At 42.0% G+C, this 23,498-nt stretch overlaps 1 protein-coding gene and 1 non-coding gene across 2 annotated transcripts in view; one reads left to right on the top strand and one right to left on the bottom strand.

The window, feature by feature from the left end:
- The window catches only part of CRYBG1 (crystallin beta-gamma domain containing 1), a 228,536-nt gene that overhangs the window by 32,380 nt on the left and 172,658 nt on the right, over positions 1–23,498 (bottom strand). Inside the window, exons 3-8 of the mRNA XM_052645892.1 lie at positions 18,577–20,171; positions 11,641–13,942; positions 8,830–8,877; positions 8,624–8,742; positions 6,347–6,515; positions 3,681–3,820 (exon numbers count right to left, since the gene is read on the bottom strand). Coding sequence (XP_052501852.1) covers positions 3,681–3,820; positions 6,347–6,515; positions 8,624–8,742; positions 8,830–8,877; positions 11,641–13,942; positions 18,577–20,171 — 4,373 coding nt within the window. The remainder of the gene's footprint in view (positions 1–3,680; positions 3,821–6,346; positions 6,516–8,623; positions 8,743–8,829; positions 8,878–11,640; positions 13,943–18,576; positions 20,172–23,498) is intronic.
- Positions 3,918–3,990, top strand: TRNAC-GCA (transfer RNA cysteine (anticodon GCA)). The gene has a single exon. It is a non-coding gene; the product is annotated as a tRNA-Cys (tRNA).

Below are 23,498 nucleotides of genomic sequence, written 5' to 3' on the forward strand. Positions count from 1 at the left end.
TGGCCAAAACCTGTCTTCCTTGACTAAATGATGGTGTTGGAACAGATGTTCTTTATGCTGCCTTTGAAGTCTTAAAATTCCTCAATTTTATTTATTAGAAATAGACTCAAGATAAGATACACTGTCACTTCTGCAAGGACGGGTGCTGGCATTGCCAGCTGCTTAAAGACAAATCACACTCAACACAATGTGAGAGGAAAATTTTGTTAGAAAGTTCTCATTTTCCCAAATAAGAAATTAGCAAGTAACACACTGGGTTTGATCCCCGGGTTTGGAAGATCCCTCAAGAAGGGAAAGGCTACCCACTCCAGTATTCTAGGCCGGAGAATTCCATGGACGGTATAGTCCTTGGGGTCGCAAAGAGTCGAACACAACACTGCCACTTTCACTTCACTTCACTCTGAATGTGTGTACGTGTAGAAAAGCCTAATGCAGATTGAACAGGCCCTGGAGTAAATTTCATGGAATCTGAAGAAGCACCCCTGCACAGCGAAGGCTTCTACTCCATCAGCTCACAGGACTGCTGCACCAACAGAGGCAGTGTCAGCTTGAATACTTGCCATCAGCTGAATTCTCCCAACCCATCAAGACTCCCCTTGGAGATCTGTAAAAGTACTACTGACCTGGTACCAAACTGACTGAGTTCAATGAGCCCAAACTCTGAACTGACATCTAAGGCAGCTTTCTATTACCCTGATGGCAATGAAGAACCAGGAAAAAAGCGTCTGCCACCATGCAAGCCCATCAAAATGTGTAAAATATGACTGGTTTGTAACTACCACCTGTAAGAAGACCAGGTTAAACTGTCAAGGTAAGAAATGTTATTTAATGGTAGCTCGTTACGCTTCCACACAGCCCAAGCCTGAGTCAGGAAATCATCTAGACATGGAGATAAAAATATGATGCGTGTGTGCGAGCTCAGTCACTCAGTCATGTCCAACTCTTTCCAGTCCCATGGACTGCAGCCTGCCAGGCTCCTCTGTCCATGGAATTTCCAGGGATGAATATTGGAGTGAGTTAGTGATATTTCTCAGCCTTAAATACTTTGAGAAAAAAGACTTATAGGTCTCTTTGATGTTGAAAAACTCAAAAGCAGCAAGAGATGAAGAAACTTTAGTTTAGATTCCACCTTTTCTTCCTAATCTCTAAATATACAAGTGCCCAAAGCTCAGATGACTTTCCTGCTCTTTTTAATTTATTTAATTGGAGAATAATTACCTTACAATAATGTGATGGTTTTTGCCATATATCAACATGAATCAGCCATGGGTATACCTGTGTCCCTCCATCCTGAACCCTCCCCACCCTATCCCTCTGGGTTGTCCCAGAGCACCGGCTTTGGGTGCCCTGCTTCATGCGTCAAACTTGCACTGGTTGTCTTTTTTACATATGGCAATATACACGTTTCAGTGGTGTTCTCTCAAATCATCCCACCCTTGCCTTCTCCCGCTGAGTCCAAAAGTCTGTTCTTTACATCTCTGTCTCCTTTGCTGCCATGAATGTAGAATTGTTGGTACTGTCTTTCTAAATTCCATATATATACATTATATACAGTATTGGTCTTTCTCTTTCTGACTTACTTCACTCTGTATAATAGGTTCCAGGTTCATTCACTTCATTAGAACTGACTCAAATGTGTTCCTTTTTATAGCTGAGTAATATTCCATTGCGTATATGTGCCACAACTTGTTTATCCATTCATCTGCCGATGGACATCTAGGTTACATCCACGTCCTAGCTATTGTGAACAGTGCTGCAATGAACACTGGGGTACGTGTGCCTCTTTCAGTTCTGGTTTCCTCGGGGTGTATGCCCAGCAGTGGGATTGCCAGGTGATATGGCAGTTCTATTCCCAGTTTTTTAAGGAATCTCCACACTGTTCTCCGTCATGGCTATTTCAGTTTGCATTCCTACCAACAGTGTAAGAGGGTTCTCTTTTCTCCACTTCCTCTCCAGCATTTATTGTTTGTAGACTTTTTGAAGGATGGCCACTCTGACTGGTGTGAGAAGATACCTCCTTGTGGTTTCGATTTGCATTTCTCTAATAATGAGTGAGGTTAAGCATGGAGATCTCATCCAGCATGGGGTTTAGATACCTTCTCCATGCCCATGACTCCAGATTATATCTCCAGCCTCCCTAACCCGCCTAAGATTCCAGTGTCATGTATCCAGTCACCTTCCTGACCTCTTACATGAATGCTTGAATGGGTAGTTGGCATCTCCCATTTAACCTCCAAAACAAAACACCTGGATTTCACTTCCCCTCCCCGTTTTTTTCTATTCCAATAAATGCTGTGGTCCCAAACCCTGGACATTTCTCTGCCCCTCATACCCCACATAAAATCTGTCAACCAATGTTGTTGGTTCTGTCTTCAAAATGTATCCAGAATCTGACTGTTCTTCTACCACTACCATCACACCAAGTCACCAAAACACTTCTTGCCTATGTAACTGCAAATCTTTGCTTCTACTCTTAGCTCTTTACAATTTACTTTTTCACAGAAGCTAGAGTGAGCCTCCTAAAACACAAGTTAGATTAAAGTCCTCCAATGATTTCTTATGTTCCTTGGAGTCACCTAAAATCCCTCCGGAGTCCTACAAGGTCTGACATGATAAGAGCCCTCTCCACCACCAATCCTCCCGGCTCACTTTACTGCAGCCAGACCTCCCCTCAATTGCTGAAACATCCCCTGGAGGGCTTTGCAAACACTGTGCTTCCAGTCTAGGGCACTTCTCTACCCTGCCTCCCCGGGATGTCCCACAGCTGACTCCCTCACGTCCTCAGATCTCTGCTTAAAAGTCACCAGGGACTTTCCTGACTACTCTCTAAAGCAGCACTTTCACGGTCCCTCTCCATAATTTATGTTTCTTGTAGTATTTACCTTTGGATTCATTACATATGTATTATCTTACCCATATTCCATTAATATAAACTCTTGAGCAGTCTCTGAATATATGAATACTTATAAATTATGTATATATAACTGCTGAATATACTATAAACTTATTAGAAAACATACACAAAGACAACATCTGAACAGGAGACTTTAAATAAAATACACAGAAGCTTTAGTGCTTCTTCCTGCATTTCGGTGTATGCCTGCCACATGCCCTGGGCTGTGCACTCCACTGTGGAGGCCACCAGCTTCAGTTCCACAGCCTGCACTTTCTAGCCTAATTTCTCCCCTAGCTGAAATATTCCCTCTTCCTTCAAAACACTCTTGCAGTTTCCTGTAATTTTTGAAATCAGCATCCTAGGGGCTTTGGAAAGCATTGTGTGAAACTGTTAAAGGAAGTAGTATGCGTGTTGGCCTCCATCCCACATGAAATATCAGGGGCACACACGCTTTGAATCACCTCCTCTGAATTACCATGAAGGTATAATCTGCACTCAGCTCTGAATGAATCAGGTTCCTTTGCGATAAGGAAATCTCCACATTAAAAATGCAGTTTTCTCCCTGCACTTCCTCCAAGAAATCATTATCATTTACAAGAAAGCTGAGTTATAGTAACACAGTAACCAAAAAAATCAGATTTTTATGTGCCTTATAAAAAATAATACAAGCTTTTAGTCAATAATTACTTAACAGGATAACAAATTAGAGATAGATTATCTGAAGTCATCTTTTCACACTCAAAAAAGAGCTTCATTAAAACTGTATTGCAAATAAAATACTCACGTGCCCCAATGTACTTTAATGGAACAAGTCTTCTGCATTATGCCAAACCCCTGCATTTCTTCGGTATCATCAAAGTAGGAATTTAGAAGCCCTAACCCTTCTGGTTCCGTAAATAAGTCAATCTGACTAACTCTGTAATCCTAAAAAAGAAAAAAAGTTACATGAATACAGTATATATCTATAATTGTAATGCCATGTATTAAATTCTACATTAAGCTCATTATTCCTTTTTTTGCTTTCCTGATGGCTCCCATGGTAAAGCGTCTGCCTGCAATGCAGGAGACCCAGGTTCGATTCCTGGGTCAGGAAAGTCCCCTGGAGAAGGAAATGGCAATCCACTCCAGCACTCTTGCCTGGAGAATCCCATGGACGGAGGAGGCTGATAGGCTACAGTCCATGGGGTCGCAAAGAGTCGGACACAACTGAGCAACTTCACTTCACTTCATTCCTTTTTTTTAATAATTAAAATAAGCTTTAAATACACACATACATTGCACAGATCATCTGCCACTTCATCCCTTTCCTGTTCTCACTCGTGACCTAATATGTGATCTTTTGGGGCATACACATTGCATTAGTCCTGTATCTCAACATTACATTCAAGCAAAGACCACCAGAAATGCATCTCAAGAGTTTTGGAACATTATTTCCCTTGTCTTCACTGAAAAACCTGCCTGGCTTTCCTTGGCAACCTGAGTTTTAGTTCCTTGCTCTCCTGTGACCATCCATATCCAGAGACACTAGTCTATAGAGTGGCTGCTTCCTCAACTGTTGTTTTGTGCCCACGGGCCCCTGCAGTAACACTCCTTGACTATGACGTGGGTTTGGTCTAAGTCATAAAGGCAAAGGTGCACGTTTATGGTGATTTACAAATCTCTGCACTTTGGTCACTGTTCCATGCCCTGCATGTCCATGAGACACACTACAAAAGGCCTCTCCTGGCTGAGTGCCTGGGCCCCAATCGAATATTTATTGAACCTCTTCTATGCTGCAGAGCAAGGTGAACTGAGGTACAGAAAAAATGGTAACACTTGGGTCAGTTCAGGGGCAACTCTTTCAAATATTAACAAAAGGAACAAAGTTAATGAGCTGAAAAGGTGACTTCCTTGAATATATGTTGTGACTTTTATGTGTCAAGGAACCATAAACACAATCTGCTAAAAAAAAATTCATCATGTATTAGGAAACATAAAAATGTTCCTTCTCTTTAACATGACACCATTCTGAAAAACTTATCGCAAGGAAATGAATCATAAAATGTATACATTGTTAAATGCACAAAAACATTCATGAAGCATTATTTAAGACAGGGAAAAAGCTTAAATCCCATAGTAAGAAGAAAGGTAAAATAATTGAAAGCACATCATATCAGTGGGATATGATGCTCAGTAAAACCCCAAACCATGTAATACCATGAAAAGCACTAATTGCATGAGGCCTGCTATCATCAGCCAAAACAGGAGGTCTCTGTTCCAGCGTGCTTCATTTCCCCCAGCCCACCTTCTTGGACCCTAAATCCCCACCCCACCAGATTCTCATATCTCTTGCAGTTGCAAATCACTGGGAGATGTTACAAGTGGGGGTTTAACCATCAGCAAGCGATACAAAGAGAGTAAAAAAGAGATTGAGAGTCAGTGTTAAAGGAAAACAACATGTACTTGTATAATGATCACAATTACAGAAAAAGCAGATTATAATATGGCCAAGAAAGAGTAGAGAATTCAGAAAAATGAAGGAGAGACGCTACATGAGAGATAGGATTTGAATGACATTTTAAAACATTGCTGTATAATGAGTAATAAATAAAAACTGCAGATAAATTATTCCACTATGACATTTCAAAGTGGTGTCTGTTACATCTTGCATAAAGTCTATCACATTATGTACTTAAAATTATTAAGAGATAAATCATTTAGAATACCAATCACTCAGAAATGTTGACCCAGGAAATAACATTTTCTTCTGCCAAAAACTGTTAGTCATTCTTACTCATTCTCATTTTGGAACATGTCTTTTTCCCCTGTTGCACTCTGATACCCAAGTCTAATACACAAATGGAGCTTTTTCACTTGGAAGATACCTTTTACATTTTTAAAAGGTAAAGAATCATCAAATTCCACGAGCCACAAAGAACTGATTCAAGTTCCTCATTAATGAATAAATAACCAAGAAATGTTTACCCAATCCATAAAGTGGCCTTAAATACTCATTTCTTAAAACCCACATGAAATCCCAGAGTTAATAACTGAATTATCTTTGGATTATTTAGCTTTCAAAATAGTCCTGTAAGCCACTCAAGGTAATAAGAACTCACAGAGCAACCAAAAAAATAAGTAAAAGGAAAACCTGTTCTTACAGAGTTCATCAAAACTAGGTTATTAAATAAAATACATTTGCATATGGAAATGGGGGCCAGGAAAGAGAAATTCATATTTCAGAATTTATTCTGAAAAAAAAGACTAATTAGAATGTTTCTTTTCTAATTAACATGCACAAATATTTACAATATAGAAAACCTATCCATAAAACACAAAATATTTTTCCCAATCACTTTTATCACAAAATAAAACTCTCAAAAGAATCACATCCAGCATTCAATAAGTATTTGCTGAATGAATAGATGAAATCCAGTTTGCCTTTATTAAAAGCTTACTAATTTTACCCACCTGGACCACAAGTCTGATTGAACCAATCACCATGGGCTTAGGCGACACTGCCTCATCCTCATTTCTTTCCAAAATATCTTCTATACCCCAGAGACCAGAGAGTTCCAATTCTCCTTCTTCTAAGGGGATGGAGTGCCCTTCAAAATTTGGTTTCTCATACAAAATCCAACTAAGAATAAAATACAGCAAAACTATTAGCCAGTCTTGGTGAGAGAGATTTTGATTAGTCAAATATTCTGGCCAATAGAGTGTGTGAGTGTGACTGTGAACGTGTATGTGTGTGTGTGTGTGAGACTGTGAACGTGTGTGTGTGTGACTGTGAACGTGTGTGTGTGTGTTAGTTGCTCAGTCATGTCCAACTCTGCAACCCCATCAACTATAGCCCGCCTGGCTCCTCTGTCCATGGAATTCTCCAGGCAAGAATACTGGAGTGGGTAGCCATTCCCTTATCCAGGGGATCATCCTGACCCAGGGATCAAACCTGGGTGTCCTATATTGCAGGTGGATTCTTTATCATCTGAGTCACCAGGGAAACCCTTATAAATAATATATTAGTGGCCAGTTCTCTCCCCAGTAACTCAGTGGTAACAAACCTCCCTGCCAGTGCAGGAGATACAACAGGAGATGCAAGTTTGATCCCTGGGTCAAAAAGATCCCCTGGAGAAGGCAATGGCAACCCACTCCATATTTTTGCCTGGAGAATCCCAGTGGACAGAGGAGCCTGGCAGGCTATAGTTCATGGAGTTGCAAAAGAGTAAGACATGACTTAGCAACTAAAACAAAACAACAATCAAGATTTTACAGAACTTTTGACTATCAGTATGAACATTATAAAGCTACTAATTTTTATAGTAGCTCTATAGTATAGTAAGTTTGCCAGTTGGTGGAAACATAGTAATGTCAGATGAATGGGCTTTTATTGTAATGTTTTTTCTTCTTATATATGTAAAAAACACTTTTGAGGGTTGTAACTTATATACTAGAGCCATATCAATGGATATACTGATACAAAGGACTACTACATGCATGCTAATGGAAAGCATTTTTCCAGTTTTATTGAGATCTAATTGACATATAACACTGTATTAGTTTTGGCTGTACAACATGGCCATTAGATGTGTGTGTATATTACAAAATGATCACCATAGTAACTTTATTTAATAAACCCACCACCTCACAATCAAACAATCTTTTTTCCTGTGATGAGAATTTTTATGATCTATTCTGTAAGCAACTTTCAAATATACTATGTAATACTTATTTACTGACCCAGAAAACACATTTAAAGTATTCTTCTCAGCAACATACAAACACTAAATAAAAACCTCGTGACAATATATGACAGTGGTAGTCTTAAGTGCTCATACTTCTAAGAAAAGAGAGATGCTAAGAAAAGTTGAAGAATCAGTATTTCATTAAAAACAAAATTATAATTTTCAGTTTTCAAATTTAAGAACAAAAGCTAATTGTATTTTCCCAATGAATATGTTAAATATACAGAAAAATATATTAAAATATCTAAAGCCTAAAAGGAAAATGCTGCATATTTAATCAAATGGAGAGATCTAAAGAAAAGCTTACTAATTTTTTAAACCATAAATGCCTACAGCCCTACATCTTCTTTTTAAACAAGTTTATAAATAGGTACAAAGATTCATATTTATGCCAAGTAAGTGATTTCTTTTTTTTTAACCGCTTTTCTTTATTCAATTTCCTGTGTATTTCCTTGAAGCAGTTAAGCTGGTAAAACAATTTTTTTTTCACCAGTTTCTTTACTTAACAAAAACTATCTGCTGTCAAAAAGTTAGAAAATAAATTTTAGGTTAGTCCTTCACTGAACTGTCACTTAAAAAGTTATCCAGGATGTTTTCCCTTATAGAATTTTTAAAATTCCTATCAGCATGCTTAGTGCATGGCCTATCAACATGAGTAGTACAATTCTTAGCAACCTCATGGAAAATTAAAAAACCAAAAGTATATTACGGACTCTGGTGATCATTAGTCCAAACTAACATTAGGTGGGCAAAATGAGAAAAAGAAATTTATACTGCTGCATTTTTCTGATTCCTTTAGCATCAACATGCATCATTCCTAGAATCAGAAATGTTAAAAAATGTTTTTCTTAGATACACTTTTAGTATTCACTAAGACTAGTATTGTCTGCCCTTTACATTGTTAAGGGCATAATTTAAAATAAGTACTGAGGACCGAACAGTTAAAAATTAAAAATGTGAAACACACACGCTCCGAGTCAGGAACACAAAGTGCCACTCTTACCATCCTCTAACGACTTTTACTAGTATCACAGGAGAGAGGCTCCAGGCGCTACAATCCTCCACGTCACTGAACACTTCAATACATGCCTCTGAGACGTCGGGCTCGCTGTATATCACCACCTAAGAAAGCGAGAGAGGTATCAAGTGCTGTTGTTGCACTTTGTCAGGTCAAAATGATTCTAGACAAGGAACAGAAAGTAATCTTACTTTTCCAGGTCGGGGATTGATTTTATTCTGGACGCTTCCTCTAAGTGTCTGTAATCAGATGAACAAAAACACAACAAATAATTAAACTTCATGGAAAGTCCTCTTTTCCCCTCACATAATCCTTTAAGTAAGATCATATTTCCCTCACACTTGTCAATTTGGAAACATATCTACTTTGATCTATACCAAAGTCATATTAAAACCTGAATCTATTAAAGGTAAGGCCTTTTTTTCCCCCTCTAACTGATTTTGCCATTTCAGTTTCTCCTCATTTATATGCTTAGGAGATTTTCACTAACCTGGGAACTTCAGGGCCCAAGAGTCAGACCTATGTTTTACACTAGTTCACAGAACCAGAATTCAGCTAAGAGATCATAATTCAAACCATCCCAATATAATTTCAAATAGAGAGAGAAATTATAATGGATCAATCACTTATCCAGAATGAGCTGAATCAGTTCTGTGTGTTCCTATACATATCTTATCTGAATCTATAAATAGTGTTTTTTCATCACATAACAACTAGTCTAAATAAAATGTTTATGGTATATCTCACAATGCTCACTGCACACGGTTATTTAATCCCTTTTAGAGGAACAAAATATATTTTTATAAACTACAAAACTAATCATTTTCAAGCCCAGCTGGCAAGACCAGTAAAACTAGAAATGTTTAAGATAATAAAAATGTAATTACACTTGTAAAAATATGATAGAACATGGACTACTTTCATTGCTGACCAAGAGGCCCATTCTAAGGACTGCCTGGGATCTGATGGCTCTTGCGTGACACCAGGGTGGGCTATGACTGAAAGGCCACAGGAAGGGCCTCAGTAGAGCATTATTACAGATTAAAATGGCATGTGCTTATTTATATGTGCACATTTCAAGAAAATAAGCTAAAGAGAAAGCCTGATATTAAAATAAAATTTCAGACATTAAAAAGAGAATACTTATACAGTCAACAAAGCCCAAGACCTAAAGAAAAACAAAAAAAAAAAATTTTTTTAAATCACAAAAAGGCCTAGGGAAAGTATAAAGTACTCTGTTTCTCTTTTTCACTCCACTTGACTGGATTTTTCAAGAGATTCCATAGTGAAACTGTGTACTCCGTTGTCAGACTCACCAGATTGTTATTAAATAAGAGAAGTGATCTAAGAATGATTAAGGAGAGAGAATAAGGCTGTCATGAATGAGAAGTGGACCAGTGGCAATTTTGTGCTTGAGACAAACACTTTAAAATTGCATGATTTCTAAGTGCTATAGGCTGATTCAGTTTTATTTGTTTATAGCAGTGGTTCTCAAAGTGCAATCCAGAAGTCCCTGGAGGGTCCCCAGTGCCCTAGCAGAGTCCATGAGGTCAAAACGATTTTCATAATTAGAAGGGGGTTCTTTGTTTTGCATAGAATGGTGGGGAGGACCTGGAGGGGAGTTTTAAGTCCAGGCAATTTTGAGGCATGTAACTTTCCTTCACGTGGCATATAGGATCTTACTTTCTAACCAAGTATCAAACCCATGCCCCATGCCATAGAAGCATGAAATCTTGACCACTGGACCACCAGGGAAATCCTCAGTATTAATTTGTAATATAAGAGATTTTCCAATAGGCATAACCCATGTGAACAAAAGCTCTTTGGGATCCTCAATAAGTTTTATTGTATATCTACATCTAGATGTGTGTGTGTGGTTGGGTGTGTGTGTGTGTGTATGGCATCCTAGGAGTAAAAAATTTGAAAGCTTATGAAAAAAGAGATCTGATTTATTGCTGAAAGTTCAACTACCCTTTTGAAAGAGGTTCCAGAATTATATTCCATGATAGGCTTGTAGCAAAAAACAATACAACAAATTTAAGTGGGGCAGTGCCCTGTACAAATGAGGAAGGCGGCAGGATCTTTTCTGCCTGGTTCTCATCTTCACTTGCCAGGTAGCCTGGTTCACAGGGTGGGCAACAGGAATACAGTTGCCACTTCTATTTCTGGGCTTAGCAGAGCTGAGTTCTAAACTTTATCATCTTCTTCCCTCTTTCAACTTGAGTATCAAGCATCATAAATGAAAGCCACAAATTTATGTCAAAAATTGAGTAAAGAAAACAGCTTATAGCAGTCAGAAAAAAGATGGAGAAATCAAAATCATATTTTGCCATCCTCTCTAATGTATTACAGGAAAGCACCAGTGTAAACCGAACTCTTTATTCCCCAACAGCTTTGCAAGAAAAAATATTTCCCTAATGAAAACTAATTCCAAGTAAAGAGAAAACATTTTCTCAGCCATGTGGGATAAACATGGACTCCTATGTAGGGGAAGAAAGAGCAAATTTCAAAGTGCAAAACAAAGGATTAGGAATAAGATTCTTTGGTGGGGGCAGAGAGGTGGGGGTTCAAGATAAACGAAGCCTTCACAAATCTTCACTAAATTCCAAGTATAGTGTTGAGCATCTGTGTAAAACAGAACTAGGGAAGAAAAAACACCCTGTCTCTGAATTCTCCAGGTACCTTCTCTTTACCTTTCACAATACAACATATAAATTCACAAGTGCCTTAAGATATTTGTAGCATATTTTTCCCTGCTAGAGTATGAATGCCTTGAGAACAGGATCCAAGTACCTTTTCTCTTGAACTTTAACCTCCATTGTACATAGTAGGTTTTCAAATGTGATGAATGAGTTAAGAAATTATTGTATAGGAGCATAACCATTTTTAAACAAATAACATGAATTGCTCATCACCCTGCTTTTCCTCTGATTTTTTTAACTACCTCAAATAAATGATACTATGTTGCTACTTACTGTTGTATCTGATAAGTTGCTACTTACTGTTGTATCTGATAATGCCATTCCAGAAAAAGAAATGCTTGGGTCAAACCGGCTGGCTTTGAAGAGACCAGTGAAGTCTGTGTCACTGCTTCCATAGCTCGGCAAGTTTGATTTAAGAACACTTTCAGTATGATTAGACATATCACCGTTGGTCTTCAGTTTCGAAAATTCAGAAAATTTAGTTTCTGGCATGGGAAGGTTGCTTTGCAGATCCAGATCCTTTTTGGTTTCCTCTTTTTGCAGGCACTTTTCCATGGGGCTCAGACTTTTTAATCCCGAATGAGACGTATCTGACGAGTTGAAATTGAAGACCTTTAAGTTACTGGCTGGCAGACTTGGTTGTTCTTTCTCTGAACTACAGGGTGGGGCACTCTCAGCCACAGGCTGCAACACGGAAGGTCGAGAAAGAGAACTGCTATGAGCAGTACCGAAAGATGTGGTCATGGTATTGACTGATGTTACAGAGGGAGAAAAGATTTTGTCTTGTGGTAGAGAAGATAGCAAGCTTGAGAAAAGTGCACTTTTTTCTAGCCTCGATCTCTTGACTCCACCGTTTTGGACATCTTTGTTCTCTTTGTCATTGACTTCTGGAGCTGCCAGGGGCTCATCTTTCCCATTAGTATGAGTCTGCAAGGACTTGAAGAGGACACTCTGTTCAGTGGATGAACGTTTGGGCCTCAATTTGGATTTGGTGTCAAGATTCTGCATCAAATGTAAAGCTGGTGACATTTCCGACTGGCCTTCCTTTTTCTTCCCCAAACCAAAGGTAAACACGTTGGGATCAAACACCTTTTCTAAATTGTCCTCGTGAATAGGCGGCATGGCAAAGTGAGGGGTGGGGGAGTTTGGCAGCCTAGCCTTCTTTTTCTTCTGGGGCATACACACAGTGCTGTCCATCTTTTTTATAATCTCAGTGAATTTCTCCATGTCAGAAGAAGAATCGAATACACTATCATCACTACCAGCAGAGATGTTCAAAAGACTGGCAGGACTGCCCTGGCCATTCACAACACTCTGACTGGGTCTTTGAGGGGTTTCTAAATGACTTCTGTTGTCAGGGAAGCTGGTGGCGGTGGATTCAGCCTTCAGGGCTTTTCCGTTGTCCTCACTTTGAGCCTGGACAGGCAGAGTTGCTTCTGATTCAGGCGGCATGACTTGTGCGCCAGATTTTACTACATGTTCCTCTTTGCAGTGAATGTGTTTGGGTGATGTGCCCTTATTGCCCTGTACTTCCTCTTTCTGGGGAGCACCACTTGCAACGGAAACCACTTGGAGTTCATTATTGTGACAGCTTGGCAACTGTGCTTCTCTAACTTCAGAGCTATCTGTGATGATCCGGGAGCAGCCCCCCTCCATGTTCTCCACAGGGAGCACGAAGGACCTGACCTGGACTAGGACCTTGGATGGACACTCATCTCCCACAGCTTGCGGGCTGTGCTCTGGGGACAAAGGAGGGCTTGTCTCCCCTCCTCCTTCTCTTCCTTCTGCAAGTTTGGAGGGGGGCATTGTCTCATTATTCTGATGAGATACAGGCAGAGTACATCCATTATGGCTTTCTGACACTCTGAGATCAGTGCACACAGAACTGCTTACAGGAGCTTGAGCACATGTGTCTTTGGTATCATCTGCAGGGATGGGGGCAGCCAGCGACAGAGAAGGCCCATTAGATGACTCAGCTGGGGGCTGTGAGTCAGGAAATCCAGGCTGCGGCTTTGCTATGGCTGTTGGAGGTGGATCTTTGGTATCAAGAATGGCGGGGGTGTTTTCTGCTGTATTAGTCATCTTTTCAAGTTCGAGTCTTTTGCTGTTAGCAGCCTTGGAGTCACTCTCTCCTAAGAGCTCCTGGTCCTTAAGGGGAGTCAGGGCAGCAACCACTGGTTCGGAAGGGCAGCCAGCATCTGTTTGCACATCTACCTTATCACCGTGGGGAAGCTGAGAAACAGGGGTCTCCTCTTCAGGAAGCATCCCTTTGGCTTCTGCAGATGATGGCTTCCCCGGCACACCGTTCTGGTGACTATTTGGCACCACCTTCTTTTCAGGCTGCTCCATTTCCTTGGCTTTTTTGGCTAAATTCAGCTTTGCCCTCTCGACAAATGTTTTATTAGAGGCAGGAGTGTTCTTCAAACCTCGAATGTCAGTGTGTCTCGGGCTGCTGTTTGCCCGCTTGTTTTCAAATAAGGAGATTTTGGTGGCAGTGTTTCCTTTGTGAACCGGCTGGCTAAATGGATTATGCTCATTTCCCAAACTGTCAAGATTCTTAGGATTTTTAAGATTTAGTTCCACGTGTTTGGGCCTGGCAGGGCTGAAGAATAAAACAGTATCAAGATAAGTTTATTAACCTAGGTTTTAAAGCAAACACCGCAATTTACTACAAAACTGAAAAGCCAACATCTGATAGGTAACATTTTTTATGAAATTATTTTTAAACCATCCTAGATATACTGTCAGTTATCTTTAATGGATGTTTCACTTTCTTATGAGGGATGAGAAAATTATACAGCTAAGAGACTCTAGAGGTGACAGGTTAACAAGTTTATCATAAGTACAGTGCTTGGCACTAGAGTTGACCCAAAGAACATTAGAACAAATTTGAATATTTCATGCACTCTCATACTTTAAATATGTAAATGATTTTCCCCAGAACCAACTGTACTACTTATCATAACTTTTTAATTTACATTATCTCAAAGAGCTGGATTATAAAAAATATTTATTATTTACCTCTTTGAACAGTTAATTCCCATCATCCTTCCTCCATAAAATTTTTGATTACATAAAGTGTGTTCACTATAGACCATTTGGAAAATATAAAGACAAAAAATCATTCATAATCCTAACTACTCAAACAATATCCCTGTCAACATTCTAGTACACTTCCTGTCTTTTTTGTATGCATAGGGAAATATTTTCAACAAAATTGAGATTAGTCTGTTCATAGAGCTTGGCACCTCACCTTGAATTTAACATTTTTCAAGTTACTAAAAATTTATTTGAAAAGTCTTTATAACGTCTGCACATAAAAGTCCAGCACATAGATGTACCGTAACTTACTCATCATTACTCAGTTGTTGGTTCTGCCACCATTTGTTCTCTCTTTCTCACATTTCTTGGGTATAATTGTGTTGTGCAGTGCTAAGTCGCCTCAGTCATGTCTGACTCTTTGTGACCTCCTGGACCATGGCCCACTAAGCTCCCCCATCCACGGGATTCTCCAGGCAAGAATACTGGAGTGGGTCTTCCCAACCCAGGGATCGACCCATGTCCGTTACATCTCCTGCATTGGCAGGTGGGTTATCACAAGGGCCACCTGGGAAGCCCATGAAATTAAAAGTCTTTGAATGTATACAGTTTTCTTTCTGAGTAAAAAAAAATGTGCTCTGGCTCTTACGCTAATTATCTGGGTGAACTTGGTCAAGTTACTTTAGCTCTCTGGACTCTACCTTCTCTATCTACAAAAACAAATGAAAAACTAGATAGTTTAGAACAGAGTTGGTTCACACACACACACATTATGGTTGAAGACATCCTTGTAGTTCTCTTCAAGGGTTGCAGTTGGGGACAGTAGAGACTGGGGGATGGAACTGCTGGCCAGCAACCCTCCTTTCAACTAGAATCACTCTGACATATCTATCACATATGTCACTTTTACATAAGCTTTCCAAGAAGAACAGACTCCAAAACAAAAATATGTCCAAATCATTGGTCTAGTGCTTTATAAAAAAGGTAAGAGATAACAGCCACAAACATTCACTAATGGCCAAGCACTTTCTATACCTGCCTCATGTGCAATTTTGCACATTCTCTCTTAAGATGTGGAAATTGAGGTCTAGAAAAGGTAAGTAATTTGCCTGAAGTCACACAGCTATTAAGCGACAGAACCCAGGTGTTCTTGTTTCAGATCCCATGTTCCTAACAACTCTTCTATCCTGTTTTCCTAGGAAAACAATAACCTCAGTAACCTCCTCTGGTTTTCTCCAGTCTTATGAGCCAAGGAGCCAATAAATTATCATGAGATCTATAAGATAATCATACTTTAGAGGCCATCTTGATAAAGAGAATACAAAGTAGAGAAGTATTAAGATCTCACACTGTCTCCTGCATGGACTCACTGGCCTTCAAGAAGGTTGGCCCTGATGAGCCTTTTGAAGGAACAGGCAGGATGACTTTGGATGAAGACACCTTATCCTTCTAGATAAAATGAGAAGACTGAGAAGACTTGAGAGGTCCTTCCTAAATACAACATTTAGAATTAGATTTTATTTTTTAATTTTTAAATTAAATACTAAATTTGCTATAGTCTCATGAATTTCTCCCAGGCATTGCTTTCTCCTGTATCTCGAGATATCTAGGCTCTCCCATGGTGGACCCATATTTGAAACTTAAAAGCAAAATTAACTTATAAGCACTTCCTTAAAGATTAAATTCTAATACCAGTGAGATGAGTATAAGTAAAAGAACTTACAAATGCTATCAGTTACTAAAGGATGTTCACATATCAGGGAATATACACTTTAAAAATTCTCACTGATCAGCTCAAAGAACTTAGTCAAACATCAAAGCAGACCTCATGATGTAAAAGGAAAACACTCTAGGTTAGCCAAGAAGCTACATTAGGGACAGGACACACAAACGTGCACATTAAAGATTTACACAAAGATCAAAATACCTTTCACAACCGAACTTTCTGTGCTATTAACTTCTGCTACCGAGAGTCACTACAATTAACCTGGTTCAAACTGATTAAAAGGAAGGCTCCTATAATTCATGTTGTAATGCCTTCATTAAGATGTGAGAAGGGAAAATACCCTGAAGTCTAAGAACCTGTGGCTATAATATGAAAAGAAAATTCTCCTTATTCTAAACATACCATTTTAAGAATCTCAACATTCAATACTTGGTAGAGAACTGAAAACATAATTTCTCTAACAGCATCAAGAAACATGCTTCTTCATAGTGATTATTTTTCAGGGAATATGAAATGGTTTTAATTCTAAAATTTCAGATTCAAGTTGTTTTTATAAATAATCTGAGTATCACTTCTACTTGAAATACAATCAGAGAAAAAACTAAAGGGTCTGAGAAAAAAATCCATCAGTCAAATGGAAATGGGTCAAAGGACTAGAAAGAATTATTAAGTCTCCATTCCAATAGTTGGCCAGTTCACCAAGTGCAAGGCCATGCACAAAACAGAATTAAACTGAGCCTCTGGGAAAGGAAAATTTTAGGTAGAAAATAATTATTCCTTAGAAAAGGACATTTGGTTTAGTTCTATTACAGGAAACAGCACATGAAGAAGACTTTCATTGTAAGATGCTTTGTTTACCCTATCCCTTAACAGTGTAACATTTCTGGTTTTTCCACTGGTGTATTCTGATTGGAAGACAAGAAGCGTCCTTAATCAGTGCAACAACATGTCTCTAAGGCTCACACTTAGGAGGTCTGAACATTCAGTCACATTGGCCTTCTACAAATAATGGGCATCATTCACTCAGGTTATTTCTCCAAGGCTGCTCTTACAGAATAAATTGCGGACTCCATCAAAGTTCTCCAGGTTGGCAGCTGGGTGAGGTAGCTCAAGTTATTCATTAAGCAGGTTTTCCTTGCAAGTGTTTACCAAGCAGACCTCCTACTCTTAAGCTTACTTATCCAAGAATTCAAGCAGAATGAATCTGTTCAGTTTATGAATCATAATGTTGGGAAAGTCTCGGCTTTCTTTAAAAAATGTGTGAATATAGGAAAACACCTTGAGCAGTTTAGATACTCATTTTCACATTTGCTGACTGAGAGATAGGGGAGAGTTGGTGGGGAAAGGGGGAGAGTCTTGAGTTTTATAGGGTGCCCTCCCTGTCCTATCTGCCTATACAGACTTCACTCACCATCAAGGCACAATCCCACTTCCTCCAAAAAAAAAAAAAAAAAAAAAACAATCAACAGTGATTTCCTCCTCCTTTCCACACCCCAGTCTTAGGGATGGTAACATTCATGTGGCAGTTTAATCAGATTATCACCTCATATAGTTATTTGATTTGTTGGCATCTTGGGTGCCGGACTGTGTCATAAACTGTTCAAAGGCAATATATACTGAATCACAGCTGTGGCTTTCCCCCACATAGTTCCCAGCACACTACCATGCACAGAAGGTACTCAATAAATATTTGAAAAATCAATAAACTTAACAGCACAGTGGTCACAGTCAGCTGTTGAACTTGATCCTTCTAATGTGTCCTTTCATTTGTCAAACAGCCTCCCAGTAAAAACACTGATCTTTCTTCATTTCAATAACTGAAAAATACTTTTTGATCTGGGAGCAAAAATATCACCAAACTTCCTAACATCATAAAGGGGAAGAAACAACCAAGATACTTGTATTAGAGATTATTATTTTTTAAGCTTTAGGCCAATAATGCACTAAGTTCCATAAAAGGTTCTGTGAATTCTTGTAAACGCACACAGGTCAAAGATACTGGGTGTACTGTACACACTAGAGTTTGCTCCCTGTTTTCAAATTCACCACATTTGCGTTTTAAGAATGTTCCACCCAGGACTGCTGGTGTATATTTTGAATAAAGAATACAATGAGCTCCAATCAAGCCACGTGGTTGTCTATTAGTTATGTAAATACTGAATCTTTTACATTCATTGAACTTACAAGCCTTTTATTGATAGGAATTATTAATAACAACCGACTAGGGTCCTGAACGGGCCATCTTCTTAAACCTTAATTGTGTCAATTACTCCTTCACCATCTCAATTTCACCACCCAGGAGAAAATTCAATGCACAGGCAGTTCCTCCACAAATGCAAAGACTCCGAGCGCCTCAAGAGCTGCTGGGCTGGCCCAACCCAACTCTTAAGCTTACTTATCCAAGAATTCAAATAGAATGAGTCTGTTCAGTTTATGATGATAATGTAGCAAGTAACCCCGCAGTTACTTACAGGGTCACTTTGGTGGTCACCGTCGACCTGCCCACACCGAAGTGGTTCCTGGGCTTCAAGCCCTCGGAGGCGTCAGAACCTCCAGCCGATCTGCCCAAGTCTCTGCTTCGACCTCCGTCTCCCCGGCCGTCCAAGAGGTGGGGGAGCGGCCCCCTCTTGTGCTCGGGCTTGATCTCAGGCAGTAGCGAGCTGCTCTTAACCGTGAGCTCCCGGGGGATGACCCGGGCCGCCTCCTCCCCGCTTTCCTTGGCGTTCGGGCTGGGGCCAGGGTCTGGCGCCTTCTTGAGAGGGGAGTCCTTGGCTGGAGCCCGCGGGCCACCGGCGGGCGAGGTGGGCACGGCCTCGGGGACGCGGCTCCGGCCTCTCCTCTTGGTGGGGGACGAGGCGGGCGGCGGCTGTTTGCTCCGCTCCGGCTCCCCTCGGAGCTGCCCTTTGGGGCTGGGGTTGGGCTTGGACTCGAGGCCGGCAGCGGAGGCAACGCCCCCATTGGGGGCCGCCTGCGGAGGAGATTTCACTTTCTTTTCTGCACAGCCATTCTCTGCGGCCGCGTCTGGCGCCACCTCGTCCTCGAACACCGTGTCGTCCCGGGGCGCACAGTCGGGCAGCGGTGGGTCAGCGCCGGGGGAGTCGGTGGATCTCTGCGACCGCCTCCGTCTCCCAGACCTGCGGCCGCTCGACCTCTTTTCCATGTCGTCGCAATCGCCGCAATCTCCCGCCCCGGGGCTGATCACGACCGGCTCGCCCACCTGTGCCACCTCGGTCTTACTCAAGTAGATGTCCAGAGTCAGCACTTTTGCTGGGTGGGCGCGCTCGCGGGGCCGGCAGTCTTGCCCTGGGGGCTCAGCTTTGCCATTGACTGGTGCTGAGCCCAGCCGGTTCTCCGAACCCTCGGCGGGCGGGTCGCCGGGCGAAGCCGAAGAGTCCTCCGGGGCTTGGCTCAGCGCGCCCTGAGGCTCCAGAGAGCCTCCGTGGACACACACGCGGGGGGGCCCTTCGGCGGTATGCTCCCCAGCGGGCGAGCCCGGCACGCCCCTCGATCCCTGGGTGGGCTCCTGCTCGCTGCCAGCGCCGGGCGAAGCGTCCTCCCCGGGACTGCAGATGAGCGCCTCTGCGTTCTCCCGCCTGGAGGAGTTCTCTAATGAGGAACGCAGTTGCTTGGCAGTGGCGGTGGCATCTGGGAAGGTCTCTCGCTCTGCCTCCAGAGGTTCTAATTGGGGTGAATCACTTTCACAGCCCTGCTGCACAGCCGCCGCTGCATGGCTGCCCCGGCCAGGTGATCGCGTGGCGTCCGGTGGGGCTGCCTGCATGCAGCCCTCGGGGTGTTCACCCTTCGGCTCCTGGCACTTCTCCTGTGGGGAGCCCTCCTCGCACACGTCTGTCGGCCTTGGTTGGCCGCCCAGAGGTTGACTCTTCTCAGTCTCCCTTTCTGGGAGTTTGGAAGAGGTTACTTCTTTGGGAGAGCCTGGTTTGATATTTGAGCTGGTGGGACTCTCTAACCCATTTCTGCTGTTCCTTCTCCTTCCGGCCGTGAACAGAGTGCCAAGTTTCCCCAAAACTGGCTTCCTTTTGTTCTCTTCTGGTGGTTGTGCTCTGGACTGAAAAATAGAAGGGGATGGGAGACACAGATGTGAGAATCCTGCTTTTCCTATTAGTATTAATAGTAAGTACATTATGGAACTACAAGCCAAAATAGGCTTGAAAGCGAGAGTTACATTTTCGCATTCATTCCAACAAAATAATTTTTTTTCACTTTTTGAATTTTTCTCAAACACTATTTATACTCGGTGCTACCAAAGAGTAACATTTCCTTTATCTGTAGAAGGAAAATCATGAGAGAAAATTCGGAACGTCCAAATAATCACACATGCAAAATAAATAACTCCCAGTTCTGTTTTGCTTTATACCTCAGTTAGTCGCTCAGTAGTGTCCGACTCTTTGCAATCCCTGGCACTGTAGCCCGCCAGGCTCCTCTGTCCATGGGATTATCCAGGCAAGAATACTGGAGTGGGTAGCCATTCCCTTCTCCAGGGGATCTTCCTGACCCAGGGGTTGAACCTGGGTCTCCTGAATTGCAGGCAGATTCTTTACCGTCTGAGCCACCAGGAAATCCCATAAAGATGTAATTCCAAACAGCCATGTCTGCCTACAGGGCAGCAGTAAACATGCTAAAGTATGTTAAAGTGGAATTCCACCCCCCACCCCCCCAAATACCGCCACTTCTTTCTTTAGGCAGGAAGAAGAACGAGGAAAAACAGTCTTCTCTTCCAGAACAGAAAGAAGCCACTTTGGGTTCAACTGAAAAACGTTAAGATATCGAGTTCAAGTACGTGGGTGTGCCCCCAGGCAAGTCGGAGGTCCTCAACGGGCCAGGCCGCGCCCGTCCAATGGGAGAAGCACGTGGACATTCAAACACCTGCTGGTCCCCAGGGAACACAGCTGGCCACTGCCCAGCTCACCCAAGAGGCTGTTTCCCATGCGGTGTTCCTGGGTGTCAATATGGGGGCAGGTGCTGGAGGGAGGGCAAAGGTGCAGGGTGACCACTTTGTAGGTCCCCCGCCATGGGTCACGGAGGACAGAAGAGCGCAGGACTCTCCCACGCTGACCTCGGCCAGGGATCGATTCCTCAGCAACCCAATGGGCTCGGGGTCCGACCTATCCATGGGAAGGGAACCACCTCCCCCCCCCCCCCACACACACACCCCACCACCTGCGAGAGCCGCCCCGTGCCCGTGCCCATAAAGGGGAAAACCCGTTCCTGTTCCATAGCCTGGGGCAAAACGGCTGGCACCGGCACTGGCGCGGGAAGCCAGGAGCCCGCTCAGAACAAATCAATAAAAGCAAATCCGCCAATGGGCGCCCGGCGCGCGCAGAGCTGGTAGCCAAGGGGCGGGGCGGGCAGCAGGAAGAAGAGGAGGCCCGCTAGCGGGATGGAGGGAGGGAGCTCAAGCGGGAACCCAGCCTGGCTCCCAGCGGAGGGAAGTCTATTCCTGGTGACAAGCCCATTGAAACCCAACCCCACACACGTCTGGCTACAACAGATTTAATATTAAGATTACCTCTTTCACCTGAAACCCAGGAGCTAGCTTGACCCCCACCTTTCCTGAAAGGTGAACACACAGGGCAGTTTTTACAATATTGACTGTTTACAAGAGAGGTTCCTGAATCACTCTTTAAAGCTTACTCCATTTCATTTGAAGTATATGCAGCCAGTGGACTTTGGAGATGGTGGTAAACAGAAAAGACTAAGATAAAGCATGGAATTAACAGGGTCCACAAGCACTTACTGAGACAGCCCTGTTACTATATGCTGTGCGGTGCTTAGTCACTCCTTCGTGTCCGACTCTTTGTGACCCCATAGACTATAGCCTGCCAGGCTCCTCTAGAATACTGGAGTGGGTTGCCACTTTCTTCTCCAGGGGATCTTCCCCACCCAGGGATCAAACCCAGGTCTCCTGCATTGCAGACAGATTCTTTACTGAAACACCAGGAAGCCCCCTGTTACTGTAACATCATATAATTCTGTAACGGCAATGTGAGGTGCTTGTTACCCTACAGCCGAAAGGAGGAAAGGAAAGATCCAAGCTGAGAGACTTCAGGTATATTACGTGTGGGGGCAATATCAGGATTCAAGCCCAGGTCCTCATCTTCCAACCCCACCTCCCTCAACCCCACCCTACAGGACAGTGCAATGGGCACCCCTGAGCCAGAGTTAGCCCAAGAGAGTAGACTGCAGACCACACTTCCGACAGGAGCTCATGAGGAAGTTTTACTGAATCAGATTTACTGACAAACTCCAGAGGTGATTCTTCAGGCTAGAGAAGCAACTGGTGGGAACTTTGGAACTAAACAGCTACAGTGTGAGGAGATGGACAATGGAATGTTGTGGCCACAGAGAGATTTTGTTACTGAGTTGATATGCTTTTAAAATCTAGCCAAATTGATTAATAATTCAATTATTCAGTGGTTATATAAACAACATAGGAAGAATTCACAGTGTAATTTAAGGGGGAAAAAAGTTAAAATACTAGTTTCTTAAGGAATATGTTTGGACTCTTTCACTATGTGTCAAAGGTATTACATGATTTTTAAACATAATAAATCCTTCCTTATGTGCTAGACTTGCTAAGTGATATATATAGATTCTTATCAGAGACTGTCCTTAAGATAGGTGGTGTTTTTATGCTCATTTGCCAATCTTTCTTATCCCTGCTTAAGGTCCCACAGTCAGTAGTCTTTTTAACTCTGGAAATGGAGCTCTTTGTCTCTGGTGCCTGGATAGGCCTTTAAACATATCCTATGGACTTCCCTGATAGCTCAGTTGGTAAAGAATCCACCCACAATGCAAGAGACCCCAGTTTGATTCCTGGGTTGGGAAGATCCGCTGGAGAAGGGATAGGCTACCCACCCCAGTATTCTGGCCTGAAGAATCCTCATGCACAGAGGAGCCTGGTGGGCTACAGTCCATGGGGTTGAAAAGAGTTGGACAGGATTGAGCAACTAAGCATAGCACAAAGAAGTAGCCAGGAATAGGTTTGAGTCTTATTGGCTTAATTCTAGCCCATGTCCAAAGAAAACTATTGTACAAATTATTCTGTCCTGCCAATGATGTTGCAATCAATCCATTTTTTCCCATACAGCTGAAAGATGTCTGATCAGCAGTCTTCTCTGCTCAGTACTTTTTTTTTTTTTTTTTGGCCAGTAACGGCTTTTTACAAAATCATTGTTCTTTGTAACTTGGTCTCATCAACTACTCAACGCCTCCTTCCCCCAGAGGAGCAGCCAGTTTGTCAACTGTCAAGCTGCTCTGTTTATTGAACTTACTTGAATTCCAAACTTTTGACATGAATGTTCACAATAGCTTCATTCATAATAATAAACTGAAAAATAACTTAAATGTCTATCAGCTAGTGAAAGGATAAACT

The sequence above is a fragment of the Budorcas taxicolor genome, chromosome 9, assembly GCF_023091745.1.
Source record: "Budorcas taxicolor isolate Tak-1 chromosome 9, Takin1.1, whole genome shotgun sequence".
In the NCBI taxonomy this organism is placed as follows: domain Eukaryota; kingdom Metazoa; phylum Chordata; class Mammalia; order Artiodactyla; family Bovidae; genus Budorcas; species Budorcas taxicolor.